This window comes from Carassius gibelio, chromosome B21, assembly GCF_023724105.1.
Source record: "Carassius gibelio isolate Cgi1373 ecotype wild population from Czech Republic chromosome B21, carGib1.2-hapl.c, whole genome shotgun sequence".
NCBI lineage: Eukaryota > Metazoa > Chordata > Actinopteri > Cypriniformes > Cyprinidae > Carassius > Carassius gibelio.
Genome location: NC_068416.1, coordinates 25,493,719 through 25,518,392, shown reverse-complemented (window position 1 = coordinate 25,518,392; position 24,674 = coordinate 25,493,719). Strand labels below are relative to the sequence as shown.

The window sequence follows — 24,674 nt, the reverse complement described above, 5'->3', positions numbered from 1 at the left end:
CAGTACAGTTGGATGCCGCACAGACTGTAGCTTGGAGGATATCTTCAGTACAGTTGGACTCGGCACAGACTGTAGCTTGGAGGATATCTTCAGTACAGTTGGACTCGGCACAGACTGTAGCTTGGAGGATATCTTCAGTACAGTTGGACGCCGCACAGACTGTAGTTTGGATGATATCGTCAGTACAGTTGGACGTGGCTCTGAAAGAAGCTGGAGAAAAGTGAACAGCAGAGTCGGATGAAGCACAGACTGTACCAGTGTCATCAACTTCTCGACCTAAAGGGGAGAATATGGACCAGAAGATATGAATCATTATAAGAACATTTAGGAAATATTGTATAACTATATTAACGGATATTACTTCAACTATAATCATGGCCAGTTGCGCCTCCAGGATGTTTTTTGATGGGGTGGCAGAAAGGGGTCAGTTAAAATATTAGGGTAGCACAATACATGTTCCTTGTCTAACTAAATCCAGCAGACAATATTTTTTTGTTGCTACTATTATTTATTTCTGGGAGCATATCAGGTTATGGGCTTCAAAACTTCAGTTTTACTATTCTCTTTATGGAGAAAATAGTAAACCCTGCTTTTATGCACATTTTGAATTATCGCATCAGAATCGAGTGATGGAAACACTGAATTTCAAATTACATTTTGGGCTATTGGGTTGACCAGTGTCATTTTAGGGGTGGCTGTGCCCCCCTTGGAGGCCCCCTTGGAGGCGCCACTGGGCATGGCTTTCTATTTTTTCAGTTACTGGTAAGGTATTCATTATGGACATTTCTCTTATTTAAAAGCACAATGCTCATGAACACGCAACATAATATATACTTTTTTTCTGGAATGTTCATGAACATTGTATTTTTAAATAAGAACATTTTTTTAAAAACAATCAATTACAGCTCCTGAATTAGTTACGTGCATGAATATTAATAAGGTCGTCCAAAGCTACCATGGCAACCTTAGCATGGAACTTAAATATGTGTGTGACTAGATCATGATATTCAGACGTTAAATTAGGTGTCATGTCATTACAATGAATTAAATCATCACTTAATGTAATTACAGTAATATTGTTTTATCAATATCGAATTTCAGTTTTTGTGTAAATTAAAATATGAACGTGAAAGAATTGAAAACTTGAAAGTAACTTGTCCTGTGTTGAGTTTTATGTTTATGAATTGTGTATGTGTAGTATAATTTCTTATGCTGTGTTGTATTAAGTTACAGACTTTATAAAACTGAACTTCAGCTAAGCTGTGTCCTGTGTCCTCCACAAAACCTTTAAACATCCAAATAAGTGTAGAGTCCTATGCATGCAGACTCCAGTACAGAAAGGGAGTTGCTGCATAATCATAACTTTACCATCATCAAAACTCTTCACTGGTGGTACATCACTCTGGTCGGCATTGTCTTCTTGACCTAAGTGGGTGTTGTTGACTTTTTTTCTCTCTCTTTGAATTAAAGCAAATAATCCTAGCAACGTAAGTAGCATTTTGAAATAGTAACTAACGTTGGCTGGAAGAAATGCAAGGTGAGAAAAATACTAGAATTCAACTAGCAATAAAACGACTATCGTTGATTAAGTGCAAACAATGCAACTAGCAACGAACCGCAAGTGGTTTATCAGACAAATGAAATTGAGCGAGCATATTTATACTGGAATATTATTGTGACGTCACAAAACGAGTGACGTTCCAATGCTGCTCGCAGAGGGCCGTTGCTGATTGGTACGTTTTCCGCGGTGGGCGTGGCCTCTGCATAGATGCGTAATCTCCTAGCGAGGGTAATATTCCGTTTGTTTAGAATTCGCTTGTTAAGTCTGACGTCACGTAGCAGCGCTTCCTGTCCAAACGCTCTGTCAGTTACCATGAGAAAACAACAAAAGGTGCTAATATAAACTCACAATGTGATAGAATATTAGCGAAAAAGTTATAATCTTAACCTTTAACTCCATACCGAAGTCCCAGATAGCCAGACAATGAAAATATAAAAAAAAATATTAAAAAAATATTTGTGTTTGGGACGCTGTGAGCAGGGAGACTGTAGTGTAAACCGTAAGTTTAAAAGCGTTTAGCTTAAATGATTAATATGAATAAACAGTGCTCATAAACGTCTGCTGAGGTCGTATTCTCAAGTGAAGTGAGTTGAGGCTTGGACCCGGAAACAGCGCTTCTTACGTCATCACTTAACATCCGAATAGCAATGCTTTCTGATTAAACGTTGCCAATTGAAGTCGTTTACAGATATATGGACAGTTTTTTTCAGTTATTTTGCGCTGTAATTGATGTATGTGACTCAAACATTAATTAAAAAAAGCAGTATGTGGTGATCGCGAGCTCGTATATTGTAAGTAAAACACAATAGATGACAAATCATTTATTAATACATGTAGCTAAGTTTAAGGCATAATTTTAATGATTATTTATGTAAAAATAGCGAAAAGCTGTAAAGAAAATCTAAAATTAACACTAAACTATAAGGCTGTTGCCATCAAATTAAATCAACAAAATCAATATTAATATAATTAATTAGCATTTATCAAAATCAATTTACATTTGCATATATGTTATGAAAACGAAATTATTCTCTTATATGAAACTAAAACTGCTATGGGGGTAATATGTCTTAATAAAAAAAACTTTCATTTATTCAAATTACTGATTTATTCATGAATGAAGCAAAGCTCACTTTATGAATATTTCACAGCAGTAACAGACTTCAGAATGGACCAAAAACTAGTCTGAGAGGAATATGTGTATGATCTTTGATCAGTGTTAAGTTCATGAAGATTAAGGAAATGTTTTATTTCTATTTTGGACAGATTGCTTAAATTACACCACAATCAACGCAGCATTTTGGTTGTATATTTTATTAAATTTCAGTGTTCTTCTTTAAAATAAATATATGGTAAATAATAATAATAATAATAATAATAGGCTAATAAAGAAAAGTTTTGTACAATCCAAACATATACAACAGAAAGCCCTGCTCACAGGAGTCTCTGGAGTGCATACTAAAGACAAGTACATTAATATTGTCAGCAGCCAGTGTGAATACATGGAGAAAAGAAAAGATGGATAACATGGAAGCATTTCATGATAAAATATTTTAAAACCACGAAGAGGTCAACACCTACACACACACACACACACATACACAGATCCCTTGTCACATGTTCATTGCATCGCACTGCTTAAGTAAGTTTCATCTATGAAAAGCAGCATATGAAGAGGTATGAGAAATGCAAAAAAACGGACGTGCTAGTAGACATATTGGCATGTGTCCGTTTATCGTTAGCAACCATAATTCATAGTTCAAGTAGTGGGAGTGTCGTCTTTTGTTCCCTGTGTAAATTAATACTATAGTAAAAAAAAAAAAAAAAAAGAAGTGTCATATGCAGATTCCTGCTTAAAAAACAACAACACTGAACAATGATGTTATCATAAAACACATTCATTAGCTCTGTCAATCAAACATTAAGCTCCACCCACTTATGACTTCCTCAGCTCTGCTTGTGTACAAGCAGCTCAGTTGCCAATAGAAGCACGACAGCTGGTGAGCCAATAGGAAAGCGGGAGTCTAGTGGACCAATAGAATATTAGGAGGCCTAATATTTCATTAATAATTCATTACATCTCTCAAACAGATGTAATGAATTTCCACTTTTACACACTGCACTGATGCTATTATGGATGAGAAACTGAAACAATTCAGCAAGACAGCTAAGTTTCCCTTTTACTCACACTTTATAATTAACAGTTACATTTCTTTCCTATCCATATAAGGGAACGTGTAACTCCAGAAGGACTCTCTGTTGGTGTTAGCAATTTTTTTTCAATATTTAGCAACCTCTCAGACTAACCTAGCAAATTTTTAAAATGTACCTACAACAACTGTTTTCATGCTGTTGTCCTATATGCATTAGCAATATGATAATTAAATCATGGTGTAACTGTCTAGTGATGCTCAACAACATCTAAACCAAGTATATAGTGTAGTGGCATGTACCTGTTTTATACATCGGACACTTGGACATTTGTCATTAGTTCATGGTGCATTAGAGGATGAAACCTGGGTCTTATTGATCATTGTTTGATCAGCTCCCTACGAGCCTTTTCTTCTTCTTTATGCACACACTCTTCCTCAGCTTTTTATCTGAATACAAGAGAAGTGTTCAGAAACTGAGCATCGCCTTGGGCCATCTTACCTTGGTTTTAAAAGGGGAGGAGGACATTATTACTGACGGAAAGAACAGTTAGTGATTTTCTTAAAACATTCAAACTTCATATGGTTCTGTTTTTTTTTTCTCTAACGTGCTGCTTTTCTGTTTGCTCTCAGTGCTGACCTGTAACCAGAAGAGCATTGGGCGGCCTTGCGGAGGACAGGGAGATCTGCTGTCCGGTTCTTTAGGAGTCTTTGCACATTGGGCGTTCAGCTCACCTCCAGATGCAAATAAAGGGGAAGTTGTAGGGCTGTCAAAATGGCTGAAAAACTAAAGTGGGAAAAAGTCTTTTGGCTTCTCGCCTGAGGCCACAGGAGGGCACATCGAGCTGAATATTACTAATGCACGTTTTCATATACAGAATAAAAGTCTGCATCTCAGTGCTATTCACATTAATTACAAGTGAAGTACACTGTCGTGCATCTAAAAAGCATTTTAAAGTGCATCTGTAGTTCTGTAACACTGTTTCAGCTACTTATGCACTTTCATGTGTGTCGTTTTTTAAATCTATATCCTTAGGTGCATGTGTTATGTATTGTGAGAGTTTAGATTTCTAAATGATAACCCTTGAAGAGATCATTTTATTTACCACTTTCCCTCTATGAATATATTGCTACCATACTTTCAACTGCAGTTTATTTTTTGGTCTGCTTGAAAACTTTCACTTCTAAGCATTCAAACCTTTATTGTGAATGCTGTCCTCACTGTCTAATACCTTATCGTCTGTCAATAACACACAGTCCCTATTTAGTATGTGGAACAAATTTAAAAATTGAAAGTGGCTGTCACTTTTTATGTAGTTTGTATTCTACATATTGAAGCTTAACAGAGTACAGTATTAGGCTGCTGTCACTTTAAGACCTAACGCACAGATCCAACACATCAGATTTCTTTCTTAACTGTTTATGTTCACATAAGACATTACCTACTGTGATAATGACTGATAAAAAATTTTTTTTAATGCATAACATACATAATACACTAAGGTTTGTTCATGAAAAACAAAAATCAATAATGATAAGATACTATGTATCATATAATAAATTTCACTCCAGTAAATCTGCACTTACCATATTCTGAACTTTCATATTCAAATTTTCTTCTAATTGCACATTCGTACACAACGTGTCCTCTGTTCTTCACAAGGAACTTCCAGTTGATCCTGGCGATAATTGACAGAATTCTTAAATGACAAAAAGACAGAAAGAGACATTTCATTACATCTGTACTGTATGCATATCACAAAATATATCAAAAGAGCTGCTTGTTCAATAAACCTGAGGGAAAATCTATCCAGACTTGGTTTGCTGGTTTAAGCTGATTGAGCTGGTTGAATAGCAGGAAAAGAGACCTAAATCTCCTCTAAAACCTTCAGACCAGCAGGATCCAGCTCAGTGGACCAGGCTGTTTTTCCATCAGAGTAAAGAAAGTGACCTCAGTGAAGTATAAAAAAGGTTAGTTCACATGACCAAAACTATAAAAATGTACTTACCCTCATGTTGGTCCAAACCTGAACATTTCAGCAAAATGATGACTGACTGAGACAACGTGTTTTGTTTATGTTTCATTTATGTTTATACTCACAAAGTGCGTTCTTGAGGTGTTGCCATGTCCACCTATTATAAATGTCCTTTGGCCTGTTTTTTAGGCTTGGTTCATAAAGCGAACCAGTTTCTGAAGTTCATAAAGTAGGCAGGTGCGATTCTGATTTTTGCATTTTTTTAGGTTTATTATGGGCTTGCACCTAGTTTGCTGTTTTTTAGTAAAAGCTTATGTCTCTTGATTTCTTGCAACTGCACATGCATACAGAAGTGAGACACATCTCTGAAACGCATTTAAATACAGCATTAACTACTAGTTGTTCAAAATATTGAGTTGTTTACATCCCTGGACATTACTGCTGGTTGTTTAAAGGAGCCATAGGATACCAACGTTCTACCAGTTGATATGATTCTTTAAGTTCTTAATGAAAAGTCTGTAACATAGTTTGGTCAAAATTTTTCAATGGTAGTGTAAAAAACACCCTTTCCCCCCTGTCAAAAACAGCTCATTTTAGAGCACACAGTTTTGTAGCATTTTCCTTTAAATGTTAATGAGCTCTGCTGACTCCGCCCCTCTCTTCAAGCCACTCTGAGAGAGACTGTTTACTTTAGCCGCATTCATAGTGAAACTTGCTAATTAGCACATTATTAGGAAAGGCGATTTGCAAAGATTTATCAAACCTTATACTCACTTCTTCTGTGGGTGAAGCTGGATCGTGAATGATTTGCGCAAACATAGATCAGGGGCGCATTCTCTTCAGAAACAAAAGGTAATCCACTGCGTCTTCAGTGGCTCAGATGTCGGAAGTAAATGACAACGGCTTTGTTCATTATTACATCCAACAAAAAAACACCTCAATCAATTAGGTGAAAGTCTTGTCTACATTTGCTCCAGCGGTGAAGCAACGGCCGACTGATGATAGCTCACTCAGGGCGGGTCTAAGGTAAGACACCAGTCCAGTCTGAAACGTTACTGTCTATCAAACTATCTGTCATTATGTCCTGACAGTAGAATATGAGACAGATAATCTGTGAAAAAAATCAAGCTCCTCTGGCTCCTCCCAGTGGTCCTATTGCCATTTGCAGAAAGTCATCCGCTCCCGTTAAGAAACAACCAATCAGAGCTGCGGTCCGTAACTTTGTTTGTGTTCAAAATGTAAAAAATGTATATAATAAGCGAGTACACCATGAATCCATTTTCCAAACCGTGTTTTTGGCTTGTCCTGAATCACTAGGGTACACCTATAATAAGTGTTTATATTCGGACTATTTTAGATTGCTTCGGGAGAACCGCGGCGGAGTAACCCAGTACCTTTGTGATTCTTCATAGACATAAACAGAGAGAAGTAGTTCCGGCTACAATGTCCTTCCGCAAGACGCAAGCAGTTCTGTTTATTAACAGCTAGAGCGTCAAAAGTTCCCTACCGCAGCTTTAAGTAATAAATGTAATTATGCAACACAACATAGTGAATCTTTTATATTTATTTATATTTTATTCATCTTTTTATATTTTATATATTTGTTATTTTTGATAGCTTTATATCTCTAATATATTATTATTATTTCATATAATAATACATATTGAAAACCTATGTTGTTAAATAAAATTTCCTTTAATTTCATGACTTTCTTTCTTGTCATTACTTACACTATTTTCTTTTGCTCCCCTCATTTCAGCAATCCTAAACAAAAAACAGAAAAATCCAAAATCAGGTTCACTGTTTAAATACATTAAACAGAAATAAGAATTAAGACGTTCAGCATTATAATTGATCATCTGACTGTATGACACCTGATAAATAAATCAAAACAAATCAAAAAATGTTCTTACCATAAACCAGTCGTGGAGACTAAGTTTCTCCAGTTCAATCCGCTCTTTTGGATTGATTTGCAGACAGCAGCAAATAAAATCGCTGCATTCTTCCGACAAGCCATCTTTGGTCCAGTTGTGACCGTCGATCATGTGCAGGTCTGGTGTATTTGGAAAATCCCCACACAGCATAAGAAACAAGAGGATCCCGAGTGACCACACTGTCGCTGGTTCCCCGTGGTACTGGCCGGTCATGTGATACTCAGGAGGGCAGTACTCTCTTGTGCCTGGAGGAAAGAGATTTATTTACAATTAATACAGCATTTTAACTGTGTAACCATCACTATGCAAGAATTAATGTGATTCACAACAGTGGATCCCATTCCATGAGCTTGATTCACTCAGGGTCCTGTGTGAACGGCCCTCAGTTTGAGACCCACTGTAACCTTTGAGGGATCATCATACATACCAACAAAGGACGTGTAACCCACACAGCTGAGGAAGTCACCACACCCAAAGTCAGTTAACTTGACTTTGAGTGTGTCCGGGTTGATCAGAAGCTTTTCCAGCTTTATGTCCTGATGAAACACTCCACGTCTGCAGCATGTTTGAGCTGCGAATGTTGCCTGGCGCATTATAACTCGTGCCATGTCCTCTTGAATGGTACCCATTTGCTGCAGGAGAAACCAGTTCAGTTCCTCAAAGGGAACGGGACGCTCTAGCACCAAAATGTAGTGGTCAGACTCCACCCGCCAGTCCAGAAGCTGGATGATTTCGTCGACCCTGGGGTCTCCGTCTGCAAGGATTTGCAAAGCAACCTCCAGAGGAAGAGGCTTGGAACAACCGTCCTAGAAGAAAGACAGTTGTTATGACGGTTAGATGGATAAAGGACAAACTCTAGACAATGACAGACTGAAAAATCATCTACAGTCTGTGATCGGATGACTGAGAGGAGAAACAGAGAGAGCACTGCCTACTTACAATACTGATGAACTTTCTGTTCCTGCTGGAGACGACTTTTATCGCCACCTGATCAACAAAACAACAACGATGTTTGCAAGAGTTACAACTCATTCATTCATTCAAAACATTAGCCCTGAACAGACATTTTCATGAACCTAAATACAAATATGTAGAGCATGACTTAACAAGCTCTGACAATTTAAGAGCTTTAAACAGTAAATTAAATATGAATTCAGAGCGCTTGCATTAGATGCATCAGATGACTATAACACAGGACAAAAATAATCATCAAGTTATTCTATTCGAGATAGTAATGAAAACTGATACCTGTAGGCCGTCGTCCAAACGAGTCGCTGCATAAACGGTTCCGAAGCCTCCATCACCCAGCTGACAGACGATTTCATAACGGCATGAATTGATGTCTGTTAAAAGATATGATGTAGAAAGAAAATCATTATTTTTATAATTCATATTCAATTTGACATTTGACATTAAAAATCTGTGCTTAAAAAATACTGGCACACTACAGGACTATTTAAGGAAACTATAGTAGTCATAAAATAAAGAAATATATGTTTGTGTTTTTTCTGTGTGAAATACATACTTTCACCTTACACACATTTATATAAATGTAAATGAAATCTTGTTGAATTGCTATTATTAGAAAAGTGCATACTAAAGTCAGTGTAAAACATGTGAAGACTGTGTGTGTGTGTGTGTGTGTGTGTGTGTGTGTGTGTGTTTATGGTACCAAACTGACCCATTATTGTGTCGTTGTTATTCTCCTTGTCTGCAGTCTGAAACAACAGAAATCAGGTTTAGTCTCAAAATACTCAAACAGGACAGAAACCAAATGCACAACAAAGAAAGTTTAAGAACAGGTCAAATCAGGTCAAATAGATCGACTATATAACAGTTACAGCAAATAGGAAAAGAAAACTGTATAAAAAGAAAGAGTAAAAAAGCTATGTCCATAGTCTTATAATTAAACCAAGGCAAATCTTCAAATCATCAGAATGTATTTACCATAAGCCAGTCGTGGAGACTGAGTTTCCCCAGTTCAATCCGCTGCTTTGGGTCGATCTGTAGACACCGGCGAATTAAATCGCAGCATTCTGTGCAGAAAAAAGAAAGATATGTCTGAATATCACTTTGAACTTCACACGTGATCTCTTTGATGGACAGTTAAATTATCTCAACGACCATATTGGTTTGTGCTGAAGAAGAGATCTAACCTTTCGACAGGCCAGCTTTAGTCCAGTTTTGATCATTAATCTCGTGCAGGTGTCGTCTCTTTGGATATTTACTGAAAAGAATCACAAACAAGAGGATCCCGAGTGACCACACTGTCGCTGGTTCCCCGTGGTACTGGCCGGTCATGTGATACTCAGGAGGGCAGTACTCTCTTGTGCCTGGAAATTACATTTGGTTTCCATTAAAACAGCATTTTAACTAGATATTCATAATCATTTGATTCACAGCAGAGGATCCCATTAGACACCCACTTCACAGCTTTGAGGGATCATCATACATACCAGTAAAGGACGTGTAACCCCCGTCGGTGAGGATTGCACCACAGCCAAAGTCAATCAATTTGACTTCGAGTGTGTCCGGGTTGATCAGAAGGTTTTCCAGCTTTATGTCCCGGTGCAACACTCCACGAAGGCAGCACATCCGAGCCGCAAATATTGCCTGCTTCATTATAACTCGAGCAAAGTCCTCGTCCATGATGCCCTTGTAGCACTTTAAATACTGAAACAAGGACTGACAGGGCACGGGCCGCTCTAGGACCATAAAGTAACAGTCAGGATCCAGCCGCCAGTCCAGAAGCTGAACGATTTCCTCCACCCTGGGGCCTTTATTTGCAAGAATTTGCAAAGCAACCTCCAGAGGAAGACGTCCAGAATAACCATCCTAGAAGAAACACAGTTGTTATGACGGTAAGAAAGATATAGGACTTAAACAACTCCAGGACAAACTGTTGACAATGACAGACTGACGGCTGAAAAACCACTTAAAGGCTGTGATTAATGTTAATATGAGATGATTGAAAATGAAAACAGTGACTGAGAGGAGAAACAGAGATCACAAGCCTACTTACAATGCTGATGAACTTTGTGATCTTGTTGGATGCCAATTTTATTGCCACCTGATCAACAAAACAAAAAAGTGATGTGTGTGAGATTTATAATTCATCATGTCAGCAGAGTTAACATCATTTCATACATTAGAGAGAGAGCGAGACAAGTACAATAGGACAAACATGATTAGCTAGAAAAATAATGTAAGTAATACAAATTGATACCTGTAGGCCATCATTCAAACGAGTTGCTGCGTACACGATTCCAAAGCCTCCTTTACCCAACTGACAGCCGATTTCATAACGGTGTGAATTGATGTCTGTTAAAAAATAAATAAGAGATGTCAACATAAAATGTCACAGAGACAGCATTTACTTCGTCTACTTAAAAACTAGAATTGAGAAAGAATAATTAAGATACTACATTGAATATTTGTGCCTTTAAAAAATAATTTGTCACTCTAAAAACTATTAGTTACCCGTACTTGTCATACATAAATAATACAATTTAAATACCTTTAAATTAATTGCATTTCCATGTTAACTACTCTAAAACAAAATGCATATTAAGCATAAACCTTGTGTGTGTGTGAGTTGGATTATATTGTGGTAGCAAACTAACCAATAATTGTTGTCTCATCATCCTGTAACTGGCTTGACGGAGTTTGGGGAGCATAAACACTACAGTCAGGTGTTGCACAGGTTGTAGCTTGGGGGACATTGTCTCTACAGTCGAATGTTTTGTGGAGTGGAGACTGAGGGACACCGACACTCAAGTCAGCTACAGAACAGACTGAAGCTTGGAGAGCTTCATCTCTGCAGTCAGACGTGACATAACCTAGAACTGGAGGGACATCATCACTAAATTTGGACATCACTGGGAAAAAAGATGGAAAGGCCTCACTACTTAAATTGGACGTAGAAGTGAAAAGCAAGATGTCATCACAAAATTTGGGTATGGCAGTTAAAAATGAGACATCATAACTTATTTTAGGCATGGCAGTGAAAAATGAGATGCCATCTCTTAATTTGGGCATGGCATTGAAAAATGAGACGCCATCTCTTAATCTGGAAGAACAGACTGCAGTTTGGAGGATATCGTCAGTACAGTTGGACTCGGCACAGACTGTAGTTTGGAGGATATCGTCAGTACAGTTGGACGCGGCACAGACTGTAGCTTGGAGGATATCGTCAGTACAGTTGGACTCGGCACAGACTGTAGTTTGGAGGATATCGTCAGTACAGTTGGACGCCGCACAGACTGCAGTTTGGAGGATATCGTCAGTACAGTTGGACGCCTCACAGACTGTAGTTTGGAGGATATCGTCAGTACAGTTGTACTCGGCACAGACTGTAGCTTGGAGGATATCTTCAGTACAGTTGGACGCCGCACAGACTGCAGTTTGGAGGATATCGTCAGTACAGTTGTACTCGGCACAGACTGTAGCTTGGAGGATATCTTCAGTACAGTTGTACTCGGCACAGACTGTAGCTTGGAGGATATCTTCAGTACAGTTGTACTCGGCACAGACTGCAGTTTGGAGGATATCGTCAGTACAGTTGTACTCGGCACAGACTGTAGCTTGGAGGATATCTTCAGTACAGTTGTACTCGGCACAGACTGCAGTTTGGAGGATATCGTCAGTACAGTTGTACTCGGCACAAACTGTAGCTTGGAGGATATCGTCAGTACAGTTGTACTCGGCACAGACTGTAGCTTGGAGGATATCTTCAGTACAGTTGTACTCGGCACAGACTGTAGCTTGGAGGATATCTTCAGTACAGTTGTACTCGGCACAGACTGTAGTTTGGAGGATATCGTCAGTACAGTTGTACTCGGCACAGACTGTAGCTTGGAGGATATCTTCAGTACAGTTGTACTCGGCACAGACTGCAGTTTGGAGGATATCGTCAGTACAGTTGGACGCCGCACAGACTGCAGTTTGGAGGATATCGTCAGTACAGTTGGACGCCTCACAGACTGTAGTTTGGAGGATATCGTCAGTACAGTTGTACTCGGCACAGACTGTAGCTTGGAGGATATCTTCAGTACAGTTGTACTCGGCACAGACTGTAGCTTGGAGGATATCTTCAGTACAGTTGGACGCGGCACAGACTGTAGTTTGGAGTATATCGTCAGTACAGTTGGACGCCGCACAGACTGCAGTTTGGAGGATATCGTCAGTACAGTTGAACGCAGCACAGACTGCAGTTTGGAGTATATCGTCAGTACAGTTGGACGCGGCGCAGACTGTAGTTTGGAGGATTTCGTCAGTACAGTTGGACGCGGCACAGACTGCAGTTTGGAGGATATCTTCAGTACAGTTGGACTCGGCACAGACTGTAGCTTGGAGGATATCGTCAGTACAGTTGGACGCGGCACAGACTGTAGCTTGGAGGATATCTTCAGTACAGTTGGACTCGGCACAGACTGTAGCTTGGAGGATATCGTCAGTACAGTTGGACGCCGCACAGACTGTAGCTTGGAGGATATCGTCAGTACAGTTGGACGCGGCACAGACTGTAGCTTGGAGGATATCTTCAGTACAGTTGGACGCGGCACAGACTGTAGCTTGGATGATATCGTCAGTACAGTTGGACGTGGCTCTGAAAGAAGCTGGAGAAAAGTGAACAGCAGAGTCGGATGAAGCACAGACTGTACCAGTGTCATCAACTTCTCGACCTAAAGGGGAGAATATGGACCAGAAGATATGAATCATTATAAGAACATTTAGGAAATATTGTATAACTATATTAACGGATATTACTTCAACTATAATCATGGCCAGTTGCGCCTCCAGGATGTTTTTTGATGGGGTGGCAGAAAGGGGTCAGTTAAAATATTAGGGTAGCACAATACATGTTCCTTGTCTAACTAAATCCAGCAGACAATATTTTTTTGTTGCTACTATTATTTATTTCTGGGAGCATATCAGGTTATGGGCTTCAAAACTTCAGTTTTACTATTCTCTTTATGGAGAAAATAGTAAACCCTGCTTTTATGCACATTTTGAATCATCGCATCAGAATCGATTGATGGAAACACTGAATTTCAAATTAAATTTTGGGCTATTGGGTTGGCCAGTGTCATTTTAGGGGTGGCTGTGCCCCCCTTGGAGGCCCCCTTGGAGGCGCCACTGGGCATGGCTTTCTATTTTTTCAGTTACTGGTAAGGTATTCATTATGGACATTTCTCTTATTTAAAAGCACAATGCTCATGAACACGCAACATAATATATACTTTTTTTCTGGAATGTTCATGAACATTGTATTTTTAAATAAGAACATTTTTTTAAAAACAATCAAACAAACAATCAATTACAGCTCCTGAATTAGTTACGTGCATGAATATTAATAAGGTCGTCCAAAGCTACCATGGCAACCTTAGCATGGAACTTAAATATGTGTGTGACTAGATCATGATATTCAGACGTTAAATTAGGTGTCATGTCATTAAAATGAATTAAAACAGCACTTAATGTAATTACAGTAATATTGTTTTATCAATATCGAATTTCATTTTTTGTGTAAATTAAAATATGAACGTGAAAGAATTGAAAACTTGAAAGTAACTTGTCCTGTGTTGAGTTTTATGTTTATGAATTGTGTATGTGTAGTATAATTTCTTATGCTGTGTTGTATTAAGTTACAGACTTATAAAACTGAACTTCAGCTAAGCTGTGTCCTGTGTCCTCCACAAAACCTTTAAACATCCAAATAAGTGTAGAGTCCTATGCATGCAGACTCCAGTACAGAAAGGGAGTTGCTGCATAATCATAACTTTACCATCATCAAAACTCTTCACTGGTGGTACATCACTCTGGTCGGCATTGTCTTCTTGACCTAAGTGGGTGTTGTTGACTTTTTTTCTCTCTCTTTGAATTAAAGCAAATAATCCTAGCAACGTAAGTAGCATTTTGAAATAGTAACTAACGTTGGCTGGAAGAAATGCAAGGTGAGAAAAATACTAGAATTCAACTAGCAATAAAACGACTATCGTTGCAAACAATGCAAACAATGCAACTAGCAACGAACCGCAAGTGGTTTATTATCAGACAAATGAAATTGAGCGAGCCTATTTATACTGGAATATTACTGTGACGTCACAAAACGAGTGACGTTCCAATGCTGCTCGCAGAGGGCCGTTGCTGATTGGTACGTTTTCCGCGGTGGGCGTGGCCTCTGCATAGATGCGTAATCTCCTAGCGTGGGTAATATTCCGTTTGTTTAGAATTCGCTTGTTAAGTCTGACGTCACGTAGCAGCGCTTCCTGTCCAAACGCTCTATCAGTTACCATGAGAAAACAACAAAAGGTGCTAATATAAACTCACAATGTGATAGAATATTAGCGAAAAAGTTATAATCTTAACCTTTAACTCCATACCGAAGTCCCAGATAGCCAGACAATGAAAATATAAAAAAAAATATTAAAAAAATATTTGTGTTTGGGACGCTGTGAGCAGGGAGACTGTAGTGTAAACCGTAAGTTTAAAAGCGTTTAGCTTAAATGATTAATATGAATAAACAGTGCTCATAAACGGCTGCTGAGGTCGTATTCTCAAGTGAAGTGAGTTGAGGCTTGGACCCGGAAACAGCGCTTCTTACGTCATCACTTAACATCCGAATAGCAATGCTTTCTGATTAAACGTTGCCAATTGAAGTCGTTTACAGATATATGGACAGTTTTTTTTCAGTTATTTTGCGCTGTAATTGATGTATGTGACTCAAACATTAATTAAAAAAAGCAGTATGTGGTGATCGCGAGCTCGTATATTGTAAGTAAAACACAATAGATGACAAATCATTTATTAATACATGTAGCTAAGTTTAAGGCATAATTTTAATGAATATTTATGTAAAAATAGCGAAAAGCTGTAAAGAAAATCTAAAATTAACAAGATACTATAAGGCTGTTGCCATCAAATTAAATCAACAAAATCAATATTAATATAATTAATTAGCATTTATCAAAATCAATTTACATTTGCATATATGTTATGAAAACGAAATTATTCTCTTATATGAAACTAAAACTGCTATGGGGGTAATATGTCTTAAAAAAAAAAACTTTCATTTATTCAAATTACTGATTTATTCATGAATGAAGCAAAGCTCACTTTATGAATAGATCACTGACACACATGATTCATCAGCAAAATAGAGCAAAAACAGGCCAATTGTACAATGCTGCCTAAATAACTGAAAACAAATAAATGTTCATTGAGCAGTTGTATAATATATATACCACATGCTATTGTGCTGATATTCTGGAAAATAGCACTATACTGGTGTGATGTTTAACTATGTTATGCTATAAACAAAAACAAATAAATAAAAATAAAAACTCATACGTGGCAGTTCTTCTCTTGAATTTTGGGGGTATTTCAGAGCTTGCATGACACTTAAAGTTAAGCCCACGCCAGGCTTGCTTGTTAAGCATAATGGAGGGTTACGTTAGGTTATACTGAGATGTTTTAATAGTATTTTAATTTCACAGCAGTAACAGACTTCAGAATGGACCAAAAACTAGTCTGAGAGGAATATGTGTATGATCTTTGATCAGTTTGCTGCCCCTCTAAAAAAAAAAAAGAGTGTTAAGTTCATGAAGATTAAGGAAATGTTTTATTTCTATTTTGGACAGATTGCTTAAATTACACCACAATCAACGCAGCATTTTGGTTGTATATTTTATTAAATTTCAGTGTTCTTCTTTAAAATAAATATATGGTAAATAATAATAATAATAATAATAATAGGCTAATAAAGAAAAGTTTTGTACAATCCAAACATATACAACAGAAAGCCCTGCTCACAGGAGTCTCTGGAGTGCATACTAAAGACAAGTACATTAATATTGTCAGCAGCCAGTGTGAATACATGGAGAAAAGAAAAGATGGATAACATGGAAGCATTTCATGATAAAATATTTTAAAACCACGAAGAGGTCAACACCTACACACACACACACACACACACACACACACACACATACACAGATCCCTTGTCACATGTTCATTGCATCGCACTGCTTAAGTAAGTTTCATGTATGAAAAGCAGCATATGAAGAGGTATGAGAAATGCAAAAAAACGGACGTGCTAGTAGACATATTGGCATGTGTCCGTTTATCGTTAGCAACCATAATTCATAGTTCAAGTAGTGGGAGTGTCGTCTTTTGTTCCCTGTGTAAATTAATACTATAGTAAAAAAAAAAAAAAAAAGAAGTGTCATATGCAGATTCCTGCTTAAAAAACAACAACACTGAACAATGATGTAATCATAAAACACATTCATTAGCTCTGTCAATCAAACATTAAGCTCCACCCACTTATGACTTCCTCAGCTCTGCTTGTGTACAAGCAGCTCAGTTGCCAATAGAAGCACGACAGCTGGTGAGCCAATAGGAAAGCGGGAGACTAGTGGACCAATAGAATATTAGGAGGCCTAATATTTCATTAATAATTCATTACATCTCTCAAACAGATGTAATGAATTTCCACTTTTACACACTGCACTGATGCTATTATGGATGAGAAACTGAAACAATTCAGCAAGACAGCTAAGTTTCCCTTTCACTCACACTTTATAATTAACAGTTACATTTCTTTCCTATCCATATAAGGGAACGTGTAACTCCAGAAGGACTCTCTGTTGGTGTTAGCAATTTTTTTTCAATATTTAGCAACCTCTCAGACTAACCTAGCAAATTTTTAAAATGTACCTACAACAACTGTTTTCATGCTGTTGTCCTATATGCATTAGCAATATGATAATTAAATCATGGTGTAACTGTCTAGTGATGCTCAACAACATCTAAACCAAGTATATAGTGTAGTGGCATATACCTGTTTTATACATCGGACACTTGGACATTTGTCATTAGTTCATGGTGCATTAGAGGATGAAACCTGGGTCTTATTGATCATTGTTTGATCAGCTCCCTACGAGCCTTTTCTTCTTCTTTATGCACACACTCTTCCTCAGCTTTTTATCTGAATACAAGAGAAGTGTTCAGAAACTGAGCATCGCCTTGGGCCATCTTACCTTGGTTTTAAAAGGGGAGGAGGACATTATTACTGACGGAAAGAACAGTTAGTGATTTTCTTAAAACATTCAAACTTCATATGGTTCTGTTTTTTTTTTCTCTAACGTGCTGCTTTTCTGTTTGCTCTCAGTGCTGACCTGTAACCAGAAGAGCATTGGGCGGCCTTGCGGAGGACAGGGAGATCTGCTGTCCGGTTCTTTAGGAGTCTTTGCACATTGGGCGTTCAGCTCACCTCCAGATGCAAATAAAGGGTAAGTTGTAGGGCTGTCAAAATGGCTGAAAAACTAAAGTGGGAAAAAGAATGAGTAAGGGGAGGCTGCAGACCTGGAGCCGGTAGATATAGGCCCCAAGCAGTTTTACGCCCCTGTTGTTCCTCATGCGTCCAGTAGGGGGAGGCTGTATATTAGTATATGAGCCTAGTCATCAAAACAGCAGACCATATCTGTATGATAGCAGCAGACATTTTTTGAAGCGATACGAATTAAGGTATGTAAATAAGTTATTGTTGTAGATTTTATTGTAATGATGCAACATTTATTATTTATAAACGATTGATGCGATATCAATTCAAAAGATGGGTCAATAATTTATTTCGAGAGGCAAAAGTACTTGATTGAGTCAGTCTGTCTGACTCAAACTTAGCTAACCACGTGTAGGTCAAGCTGCCCCTAGTCTTCTCTTTACCCGCTCTGTCTCACTCACTTTTAAAATTAATTACATTTTTATTTTTATCTTGTTGTCTGTCTTTAGCTTGCATGACATGGCTTCTTCTGGTAAGACCCTGTTTACTCCTTGCATTTAAACATACTCCACATGGTTTCTGGAGCACATTAGAGTGGATAATCACAAATGTGTGATTTTTTTTTTTTTTGGACGGTCTATGATGTGAACACACAAAATACACATTTATAGGCATGTATGTATGTATGCAAATCTCTAAGTCTCTGCACAAGTTGAACTTCACACTCACTCAAGTATTTTGTCAAATAATACAAACATATGTCATGCATGATAAAACCTACATTAAAAACTTTGGTCTCATATGGTTAAAATGTAGATTTTGATTTGAGTTGTTTCTTATAAATGAAATGATCTAATTCTCTAATGTATATCTTAATATACAGTTTTCTTAAAATAGCTTACTTATCTGGACAAATGTATGTGCATTTAATGTGTGTTTTATCATACTCTGTCTTTAGTTCTGTAACTTGTATCTCATAAAGGTGTGTGTTTGCTTTAGGAGGCTGAGGAGAAATTCCTGCGAGGACCTGTCATTGACGCAAGGTACTGTAAGGATCCTATAAAGGAAATATTTATAATTAACCATTGTTTCTACCACTATGCAACTTTTGCTTTATTTATTTTTATCAGTGAGCGGGAGCACTTTGACAGCAGGATAAAAAAACAATAAAAGAAGAGTGGCAAGCCATAGGACAGTCTACAGGAGTCATGCAGAATCTACAGGATTCATGCTGTTAAGAAATAAAAGTCATGGTGTTAATAAATATTTTTGTGAACAACAATATTGTCTCTTTCTTTTAAATGACCCTTGGAATTTTAGAAAAGGGTTAAATTGTGTTCGTCTTCATAAAATGCTATGTAGGACATGTTTTGTAGCTGTATGATGACCAATTGTGAATTGTACAGCAGATATTTCATTTAGGATGCAAATGATTACACAGTACTGTATGTCTAATGGCCTGAATATGGTTAATATCTAAATATAGCTTAATATAAATTCACAACATCATATATCAGTCAGTCTCCTGTATATAAAAACAGTTTATAAATAAATATGAATAATACATTTTACAGTAGGTCATAGGTCTGCTCTGCAGCCTCCCCATATAGTGTTATTCGCCGTATTTCCTTCTCCCCCTTACTGGACGCATGAGGAACAACAGGAGCGTAAAACTGCTTGGGGCCTATATCTACCGGCTCCAGGTCTGCAGCCTCCCCATACAGGAAAAGAATTGGCTTCTCGCCTGAGGCCACAGGAGGGCACATCGAGCAGAATATTACTAATGCACGTTTCTTCAAAACGATATCATGACTATCTAAGGAAAAAAAGTGCATAATGTTTAAAATGTATTTTTTAGATCAAATATAATTAAGTTGCTTAAACATTTATAAACAAAACAACATCATGTATGTATGCATAGTTTAATACGAAAGGAAGAAAGACAATCAGAGTATTTTTTCTTTTAAAACCATGATGCAGTATGGGTAAAATAAATAAAAAAAGTCTAGAGACATGTTTTAAAAAGATGATCTAACATTACTTAATTTAATTGTAAATGTATATTTCCAGCATGAATCCCTCGCTGGTGGCTGCATTTGGTGCTACATCTCTGACGAGGCAATGTAATCGCCAGGCCTTCGACAAACACAGCAGATCTACCATCACCTCTGACATGATCCAAGAGATAGGCAGTGCTTTCAAGACACTGTTTGAAAGCTAAACTACATGTGTGTATCCATTCTCTTTTCATATAAAGAATAAAAGTCTGCATCTCAGTGCTATTCACATTAATTACAAGTGAAGTACACTGTCGTGCATCTAAAAAGCATTTTAAAGTGCATCTGTAGTTCTGTAACACTGTTTCAGCTACTTATGCACTTTCATGTGTGTCGTTTTTTAAATCTATATCCTTAGGTGCATGTGTTATGTATTGTGAGAGTTTAGATTTCTAAATGATAACCCATGAAGAGATCATTTTATTTACCACTTTCCCTCTTTGAATATATTGCTACCATACTTTCAACTGCAGTTTATTTTTTGGCCTGCTTGAAAACTTTCACTTCTAAGCATTCAAACCTTTATTGTGAATGCTGTCCTCACTTTTTAACACCTTATCGTCTGTCAATAACACACAGTCCCTATTTAGTATGTGGGACAAATTTAAAAATTGAAAGTGGCTGTCACTTTTTATATAGTTTGTATTCTACATATTAAAGCTTAAAACAATACAGTATAAGCTGCTGTCACTTTAAGACCTAACGCACAGATCCAATGCATCGCTACACATCAGATTTCTTTCTTTACTGTTTATGTTCACTTAAGACATAATCTACTGTGATACTGACTGATAACATAATGCATAACATACATAATACACTAAGGTTTGTTCATGAAAAACAAAAATCAATAATGATAAGATACTTTGTATCATATAATAAATTTCACTCTACTGGTAATTTAATCCAGTAAATCTGCACTTACCATATTCTGAGCTTTCATATTAAAATTTTCTTCTAATTGCACATTCGTACACAACGTGTCCTCTGTTCTTCACAAGGAACTTCCAGTTGATCCTGGCGATAAATGACAGAATTCTTAAATTACAAAAAGACAGAAAGAGACATTTCATTACATCTGTACTGTATGCATATCACAAAATATATCAAAAGAGCTGCTTGTTCAATAAACCTGAGGGAAAATCTATCCAGACTTGGTTTGCTGGTTTAAGCTGATTGAGCTGGTTGAATAGCAGGAAAAGAGACCTAAATCTCCTCTAAAACCTTCAGACCAGCAGGATCCAGCTCAGTGGACCAGGCTGTTTTTCCATCAGAGTAAAGAAAGTGACCTCAATGAAGTATAAAATGTTAGTTCACAAGACAAAAACTATAAAAATGTACTCACCCTCATGTTGGTCGAAACCTGAACATTTCAGCAAAATGATGACTGACTGAGACAACGTGTTTTGTTTATGTTTTGAAAGCGGCTTTATACTCACAAAGCGTGTTCTTGAGGTGTTGCCATGTCCACCTATTATAATATGTCTTTTGGCCTGTTTTTTAGGTACTTTAAGTTCATAAAGTAGGCAGGTGCGATTTTGATATTATTTCCAATATAAAGCATTTGTTTAGGTTTATTATGGGCTTGCATCTAGTTTGCTGTTTTTTAGTTAAAACTTATGCCTCTTGATTTCTTGCAACTGCACGTGCATACAGAAGTGAGACACATCTCTGAAACGCATTTAAATACAGCATTAACTACTAGTTGTTCAGAATATTGAGTTGTTTACATCCCTGGACATTACTGCTGGTTGTTTAAAGGAGCCATAGGATACCAACGTTCTACCAGTTGATATGATTCTTAAAGTTCTTAATGAAAAGTCTGTAACATAGTTTGGTCAAAATTTTTCAATGCTAGTGTAAAAAACACCCTTTCCCCCCTGTCAAAAACAGCTCATTTTAGAGCACACAGTTTTGTAGCATTTTCCTTTAAATGTTAATGAGCTCTGCTGACTCCGCCCCTCTCTTCAAGCCACTCTGAGAGAGACTGTTTACTTTAGCCGCATTCATCGTGAAACTTGCTAATTAGCACATTATTAGGAAAGGCGATTTGCAAAGATTTATCAAACCTTATACTCACTTCTTCTGTAGGTGAAGCTGGATCGTGAATGATTTGCGCAAACATAGATCAGGGGCGCATTCTCTTCAGAAACAAAAGGTAATCCACTGCGTCTTCAGTGGCTCAGATGTCGGAAGTAAATGACAACGGCTTTGTTCATTATTACATCCAACAAAAAAACACCTCAATCACTTAGGAGAAAGTCTTGTCTAAATTTGCTCCAGCGGTGAAGCAACGGCCGACTGATGATAGCTCACTCAGGGCGGGTCTAAGGTAAGACACCAGTCCAGTCTGAAACGTTACTGTCTATCAAACTATCTGTCATTATGTCCTGACAGTAGAATATGAGACAGATAATCTGTGAAAAAAATCAAGCTCCTCTGGCTCCTCCCAGTGCTCCTATTGCCATTTGCAGAAAGTTTGTTTGTGTTCAAAATGTAAAAAATTTATATAATAAGCGAGTACACCATGAATAGATTTTCCAAACCGTGTTTTTGGCTTGTCCTGAATCACTAGGGTGCACCTATAATAAGTGTTTATATTCGGACTATTTTAGATTGCTTCGGGAGAACCGCGGCGGAGTAACCCAGTACCTTTGTGATTCTTCATAGACATATATATTGAATATATATTGAAAACCTATGTTGTTATTTAAAATTTCCTTTAATTTCATGACTTTCTTTCTTGTCATTACTTACACTATTTTCTTTTGCTCCCCTCATTTCAGCAATCCTAAACAAAAAACAGAAAAATCCAAAATCAGGTTCACTGTTTAAATACATTAAACAGAAATAAGAATTAAGACGTTCAGCATTATAATTGATCATCTGACTGTATGACACCTGATAAATAAATCAAAACAAATCAAAAAATGTACTTACCATAAACCAGTCGTGGAGACTAAGTTTCTCCAGTTCAATCCGCTCTTTTGGATTGATTTGCAGACAGCAGCAAATAAAATCGCTGCATTCTTCCGACAAGCCATCTTTGGTCCAGTTGTGACCGTCGATCATGTGCAGGTCTGGTGTATTTGGAAAATCCCCACACAGCATAAGAAACAAGAGGATCCCGAGTGACCACACTGTCGCTGGTTCCCCGTGGTACTGGCCGGTCATGTGATACTCAGGAGGGCAGTACTCTCTTGTGCCTGGAGGAAAGAGATTTGTTTACAATTAACACAGCATTTTAACTGTATAACCATCACTATGCAAGAATTAATGTGATTCACAACAGTGGATCCCATTCCATGAGCTTGATTCACTCAGGGTCCTGTGTGAACGGCCCTCAGTTTGAGACCCACTGTATCCTTTGAGGGATCATCATACATACCAACAAAGGACGTGTAACCCACACAGCTGAGGAAGTCACCACACCCAAAGTCAGTTAACTTGACTTTGAGTGTGTCCGGGTTGATCAGAAGTTTTTCCAGCTTTATGTCCTGATGAAACACTCCACGTCTGCAGCATGTTTGAGCTGCGAATGTTGCCTGGCGCATTATAACTCGTGCCATGTCCTCTTGAATGGTACCCATTTGCTGCAGGAGAAACCAGTTCAGTTCCTCAAAGGGAACGGGACGCTCTAGCACCAAAATGTAGTGGTCAGACTCCACCCGCCAGTCCAGAAGCTGGATGATTTCCTCGACCCTGGGGTCTCCGTCTGCAAGGATTTGCAAAGCAACCTCCAGAGGAAGAGGCTTGGAACAACCGTCCTAGAAGAAAGACAGTTGTTATGACGGTTAGATGGATAAAGGACTTGGACAAACTCTAGACAATGACAGACTGAAAAATCATCTACAGTCTGTGATCGGATGACTGAGAGGAGAAACAGAGAGAGCACTGCCTACTTACAATACTGATGAACTTTCTGTTCCTGCTGGAGACGACTTTTATCGCCACCTGATCAACAAAAAAACAACGATGTTTGTAAGAGTTACAACTCATTCATTTATTCCAAACATTAGCCCTGAACAGACATTTTCATGAACCTAAATACAAATATGTAGAGCATGACTTAACAAGCTCTGACAATTTAAGAGCTTTAAACAGTAAATTAAATATGAATTCAGAGCGCTTGCATTAGATGCATCAGATGACTATAACACAGGACAAAAATAATCATCAAGTTATTCTATTCGAGATAGTAATGAAAACTGATACCTGTAGGCCGTCGTCCACACGAGTCGCTGCATAAACGGTTCCAAAGCCTCCATCACCCAGCTGACAGACGATTTCATAACGGCATGAATTGATGTCTGTTAAAAGATATGATATAGAAAGAAAATCATTCTTTTTATAATTCATATTCAATTTGACACTTGACATTAAAAATCTGTGCTTAAAAAATACTGGCACACTACAGGACTATTTAAGGAAACTATAGTAGTCATAAAATAAAGAAATATATGTGTGTGTTTTTTCTGTGTGAAATACATACTTTCACCTTACACACATTTATATAAATGTATATGAAATCTTGTTGAATTGCTATTATTAGAAAAGTGCATACTAAAGTAAGTGTAAAACATGTGAAGACTGTGTGTGTGTGTGTGTGTGTGTGTGTGTGTCTGTGTGTGTGTGTGTGTGTGTGTGTGTGTGTGTGTGTTTATGGTACCAAACTGACCCATTATTGTGTCGTTGTTATTCTCCTTGTCTG

The 24,674-nt window shown here is 37.7% G+C and overlaps 4 protein-coding genes across 4 annotated transcripts in view; all 4 read right to left on the bottom strand.

Annotated features, from left to right (window-relative positions):
• Positions 1 to 2,859: 2,859 nt before the first annotated feature.
• Positions 2,860 to 24,674, bottom strand: part of LOC127985877 (serine/threonine-protein kinase pim-3-like) — a 147,797-nt gene continuing 125,982 nt past the window's right edge. Inside the window, exon 9 of the mRNA XM_052588084.1 lies at positions 2,860 to 3,170. The gene's annotated coding sequence lies outside the window, so the exon portion shown is untranslated. The remainder of the gene's footprint in view (positions 3,171 to 24,674) is intronic.
• On the bottom strand, positions 7,443 to 9,306 carry LOC127985885 (serine/threonine-protein kinase pim-3-like). Its single transcript, XM_052588091.1, has 5 exons — positions 9,303 to 9,306; positions 8,870 to 8,964; positions 8,049 to 8,427; positions 7,601 to 7,866; positions 7,443 to 7,451 (listed from the first exon to the last, which is right to left on the bottom strand). Exons 1-5 carry the CDS (start codon positions 9,304 to 9,306, stop codon positions 7,443 to 7,445), a joined length of 753 nt encoding a protein of 250 aa, XP_052444051.1.
• On the bottom strand, positions 9,554 to 11,591 carry LOC127985840 (serine/threonine-protein kinase pim-3-like). The gene is made up of 6 exons (XM_052588027.1): positions 11,245 to 11,591; positions 10,848 to 10,942; positions 10,644 to 10,691; positions 10,078 to 10,456; positions 9,778 to 9,954; positions 9,554 to 9,657 (listed from the first exon to the last, which is right to left on the bottom strand). Exons 1-6 carry the CDS (start codon positions 11,495 to 11,497, stop codon positions 9,554 to 9,556), a joined length of 1,056 nt encoding a protein of 351 aa, XP_052443987.1. The 5' UTR covers positions 11,498 to 11,591.
• On the bottom strand, positions 22,746 to 24,645 carry LOC127985883 (serine/threonine-protein kinase pim-3-like). The gene is made up of 6 exons (XM_052588090.1): positions 24,642 to 24,645; positions 24,179 to 24,273; positions 23,870 to 23,917; positions 23,352 to 23,730; positions 22,904 to 23,169; positions 22,746 to 22,754 (listed from the first exon to the last, which is right to left on the bottom strand). Exons 1-6 carry the CDS (start codon positions 24,643 to 24,645, stop codon positions 22,746 to 22,748), a joined length of 801 nt encoding a protein of 266 aa, XP_052444050.1.

What these genes read in the sequence shown, in the direction of transcription:
- LOC127985885 (XM_052588091.1), bottom strand. An exon ending in GTTTGGACGACGGCCTACAG is followed by an intron (nt 8,428 to 8,869) that starts GTATCAGTTTTC and finishes TCTTTCTTCTAG; the next exon opens with GACGGTTGTTCCAAGCCTCT. An exon ending in GGGTTACACGTCCTTTGTTG is followed by an intron (nt 7,867 to 8,048) that starts GTATGTATGATG and finishes TCTTTCCTCCAG; the next exon opens with GCACAAGAGAGTACTGCCCT.
- LOC127985840 (XM_052588027.1), bottom strand. Translation starts at nt 11,497, where the DNA reads ATGTCCAAATTTAGTGATGATGTCCCTCCAGTTCTAGGTTATGTCACG. An exon ending in GTTTGAATGATGGCCTACAG is followed by an intron (nt 10,692 to 10,847) that starts GTATCAATTTGT and finishes TTTGTTGATCAG; the next exon opens with GTGGCAATAAAATTGGCATC. An exon ending in GGGTTACACGTCCTTTACTG is followed by an intron (nt 9,955 to 10,077) that starts GTATGTATGATG and finishes TGTAATTTCCAG; the next exon opens with GCACAAGAGAGTACTGCCCT.
- LOC127985883 (XM_052588090.1), bottom strand. An exon ending in GTGTGGACGACGGCCTACAG is followed by an intron (nt 23,918 to 24,178) that starts GTATCAGTTTTC and finishes TTTGTTGATCAG; the next exon opens with GTGGCGATAAAAGTCGTCTC. An exon ending in GGGTTACACGTCCTTTGTTG is followed by an intron (nt 23,170 to 23,351) that starts GTATGTATGATG and finishes TCTTTCCTCCAG; the next exon opens with GCACAAGAGAGTACTGCCCT.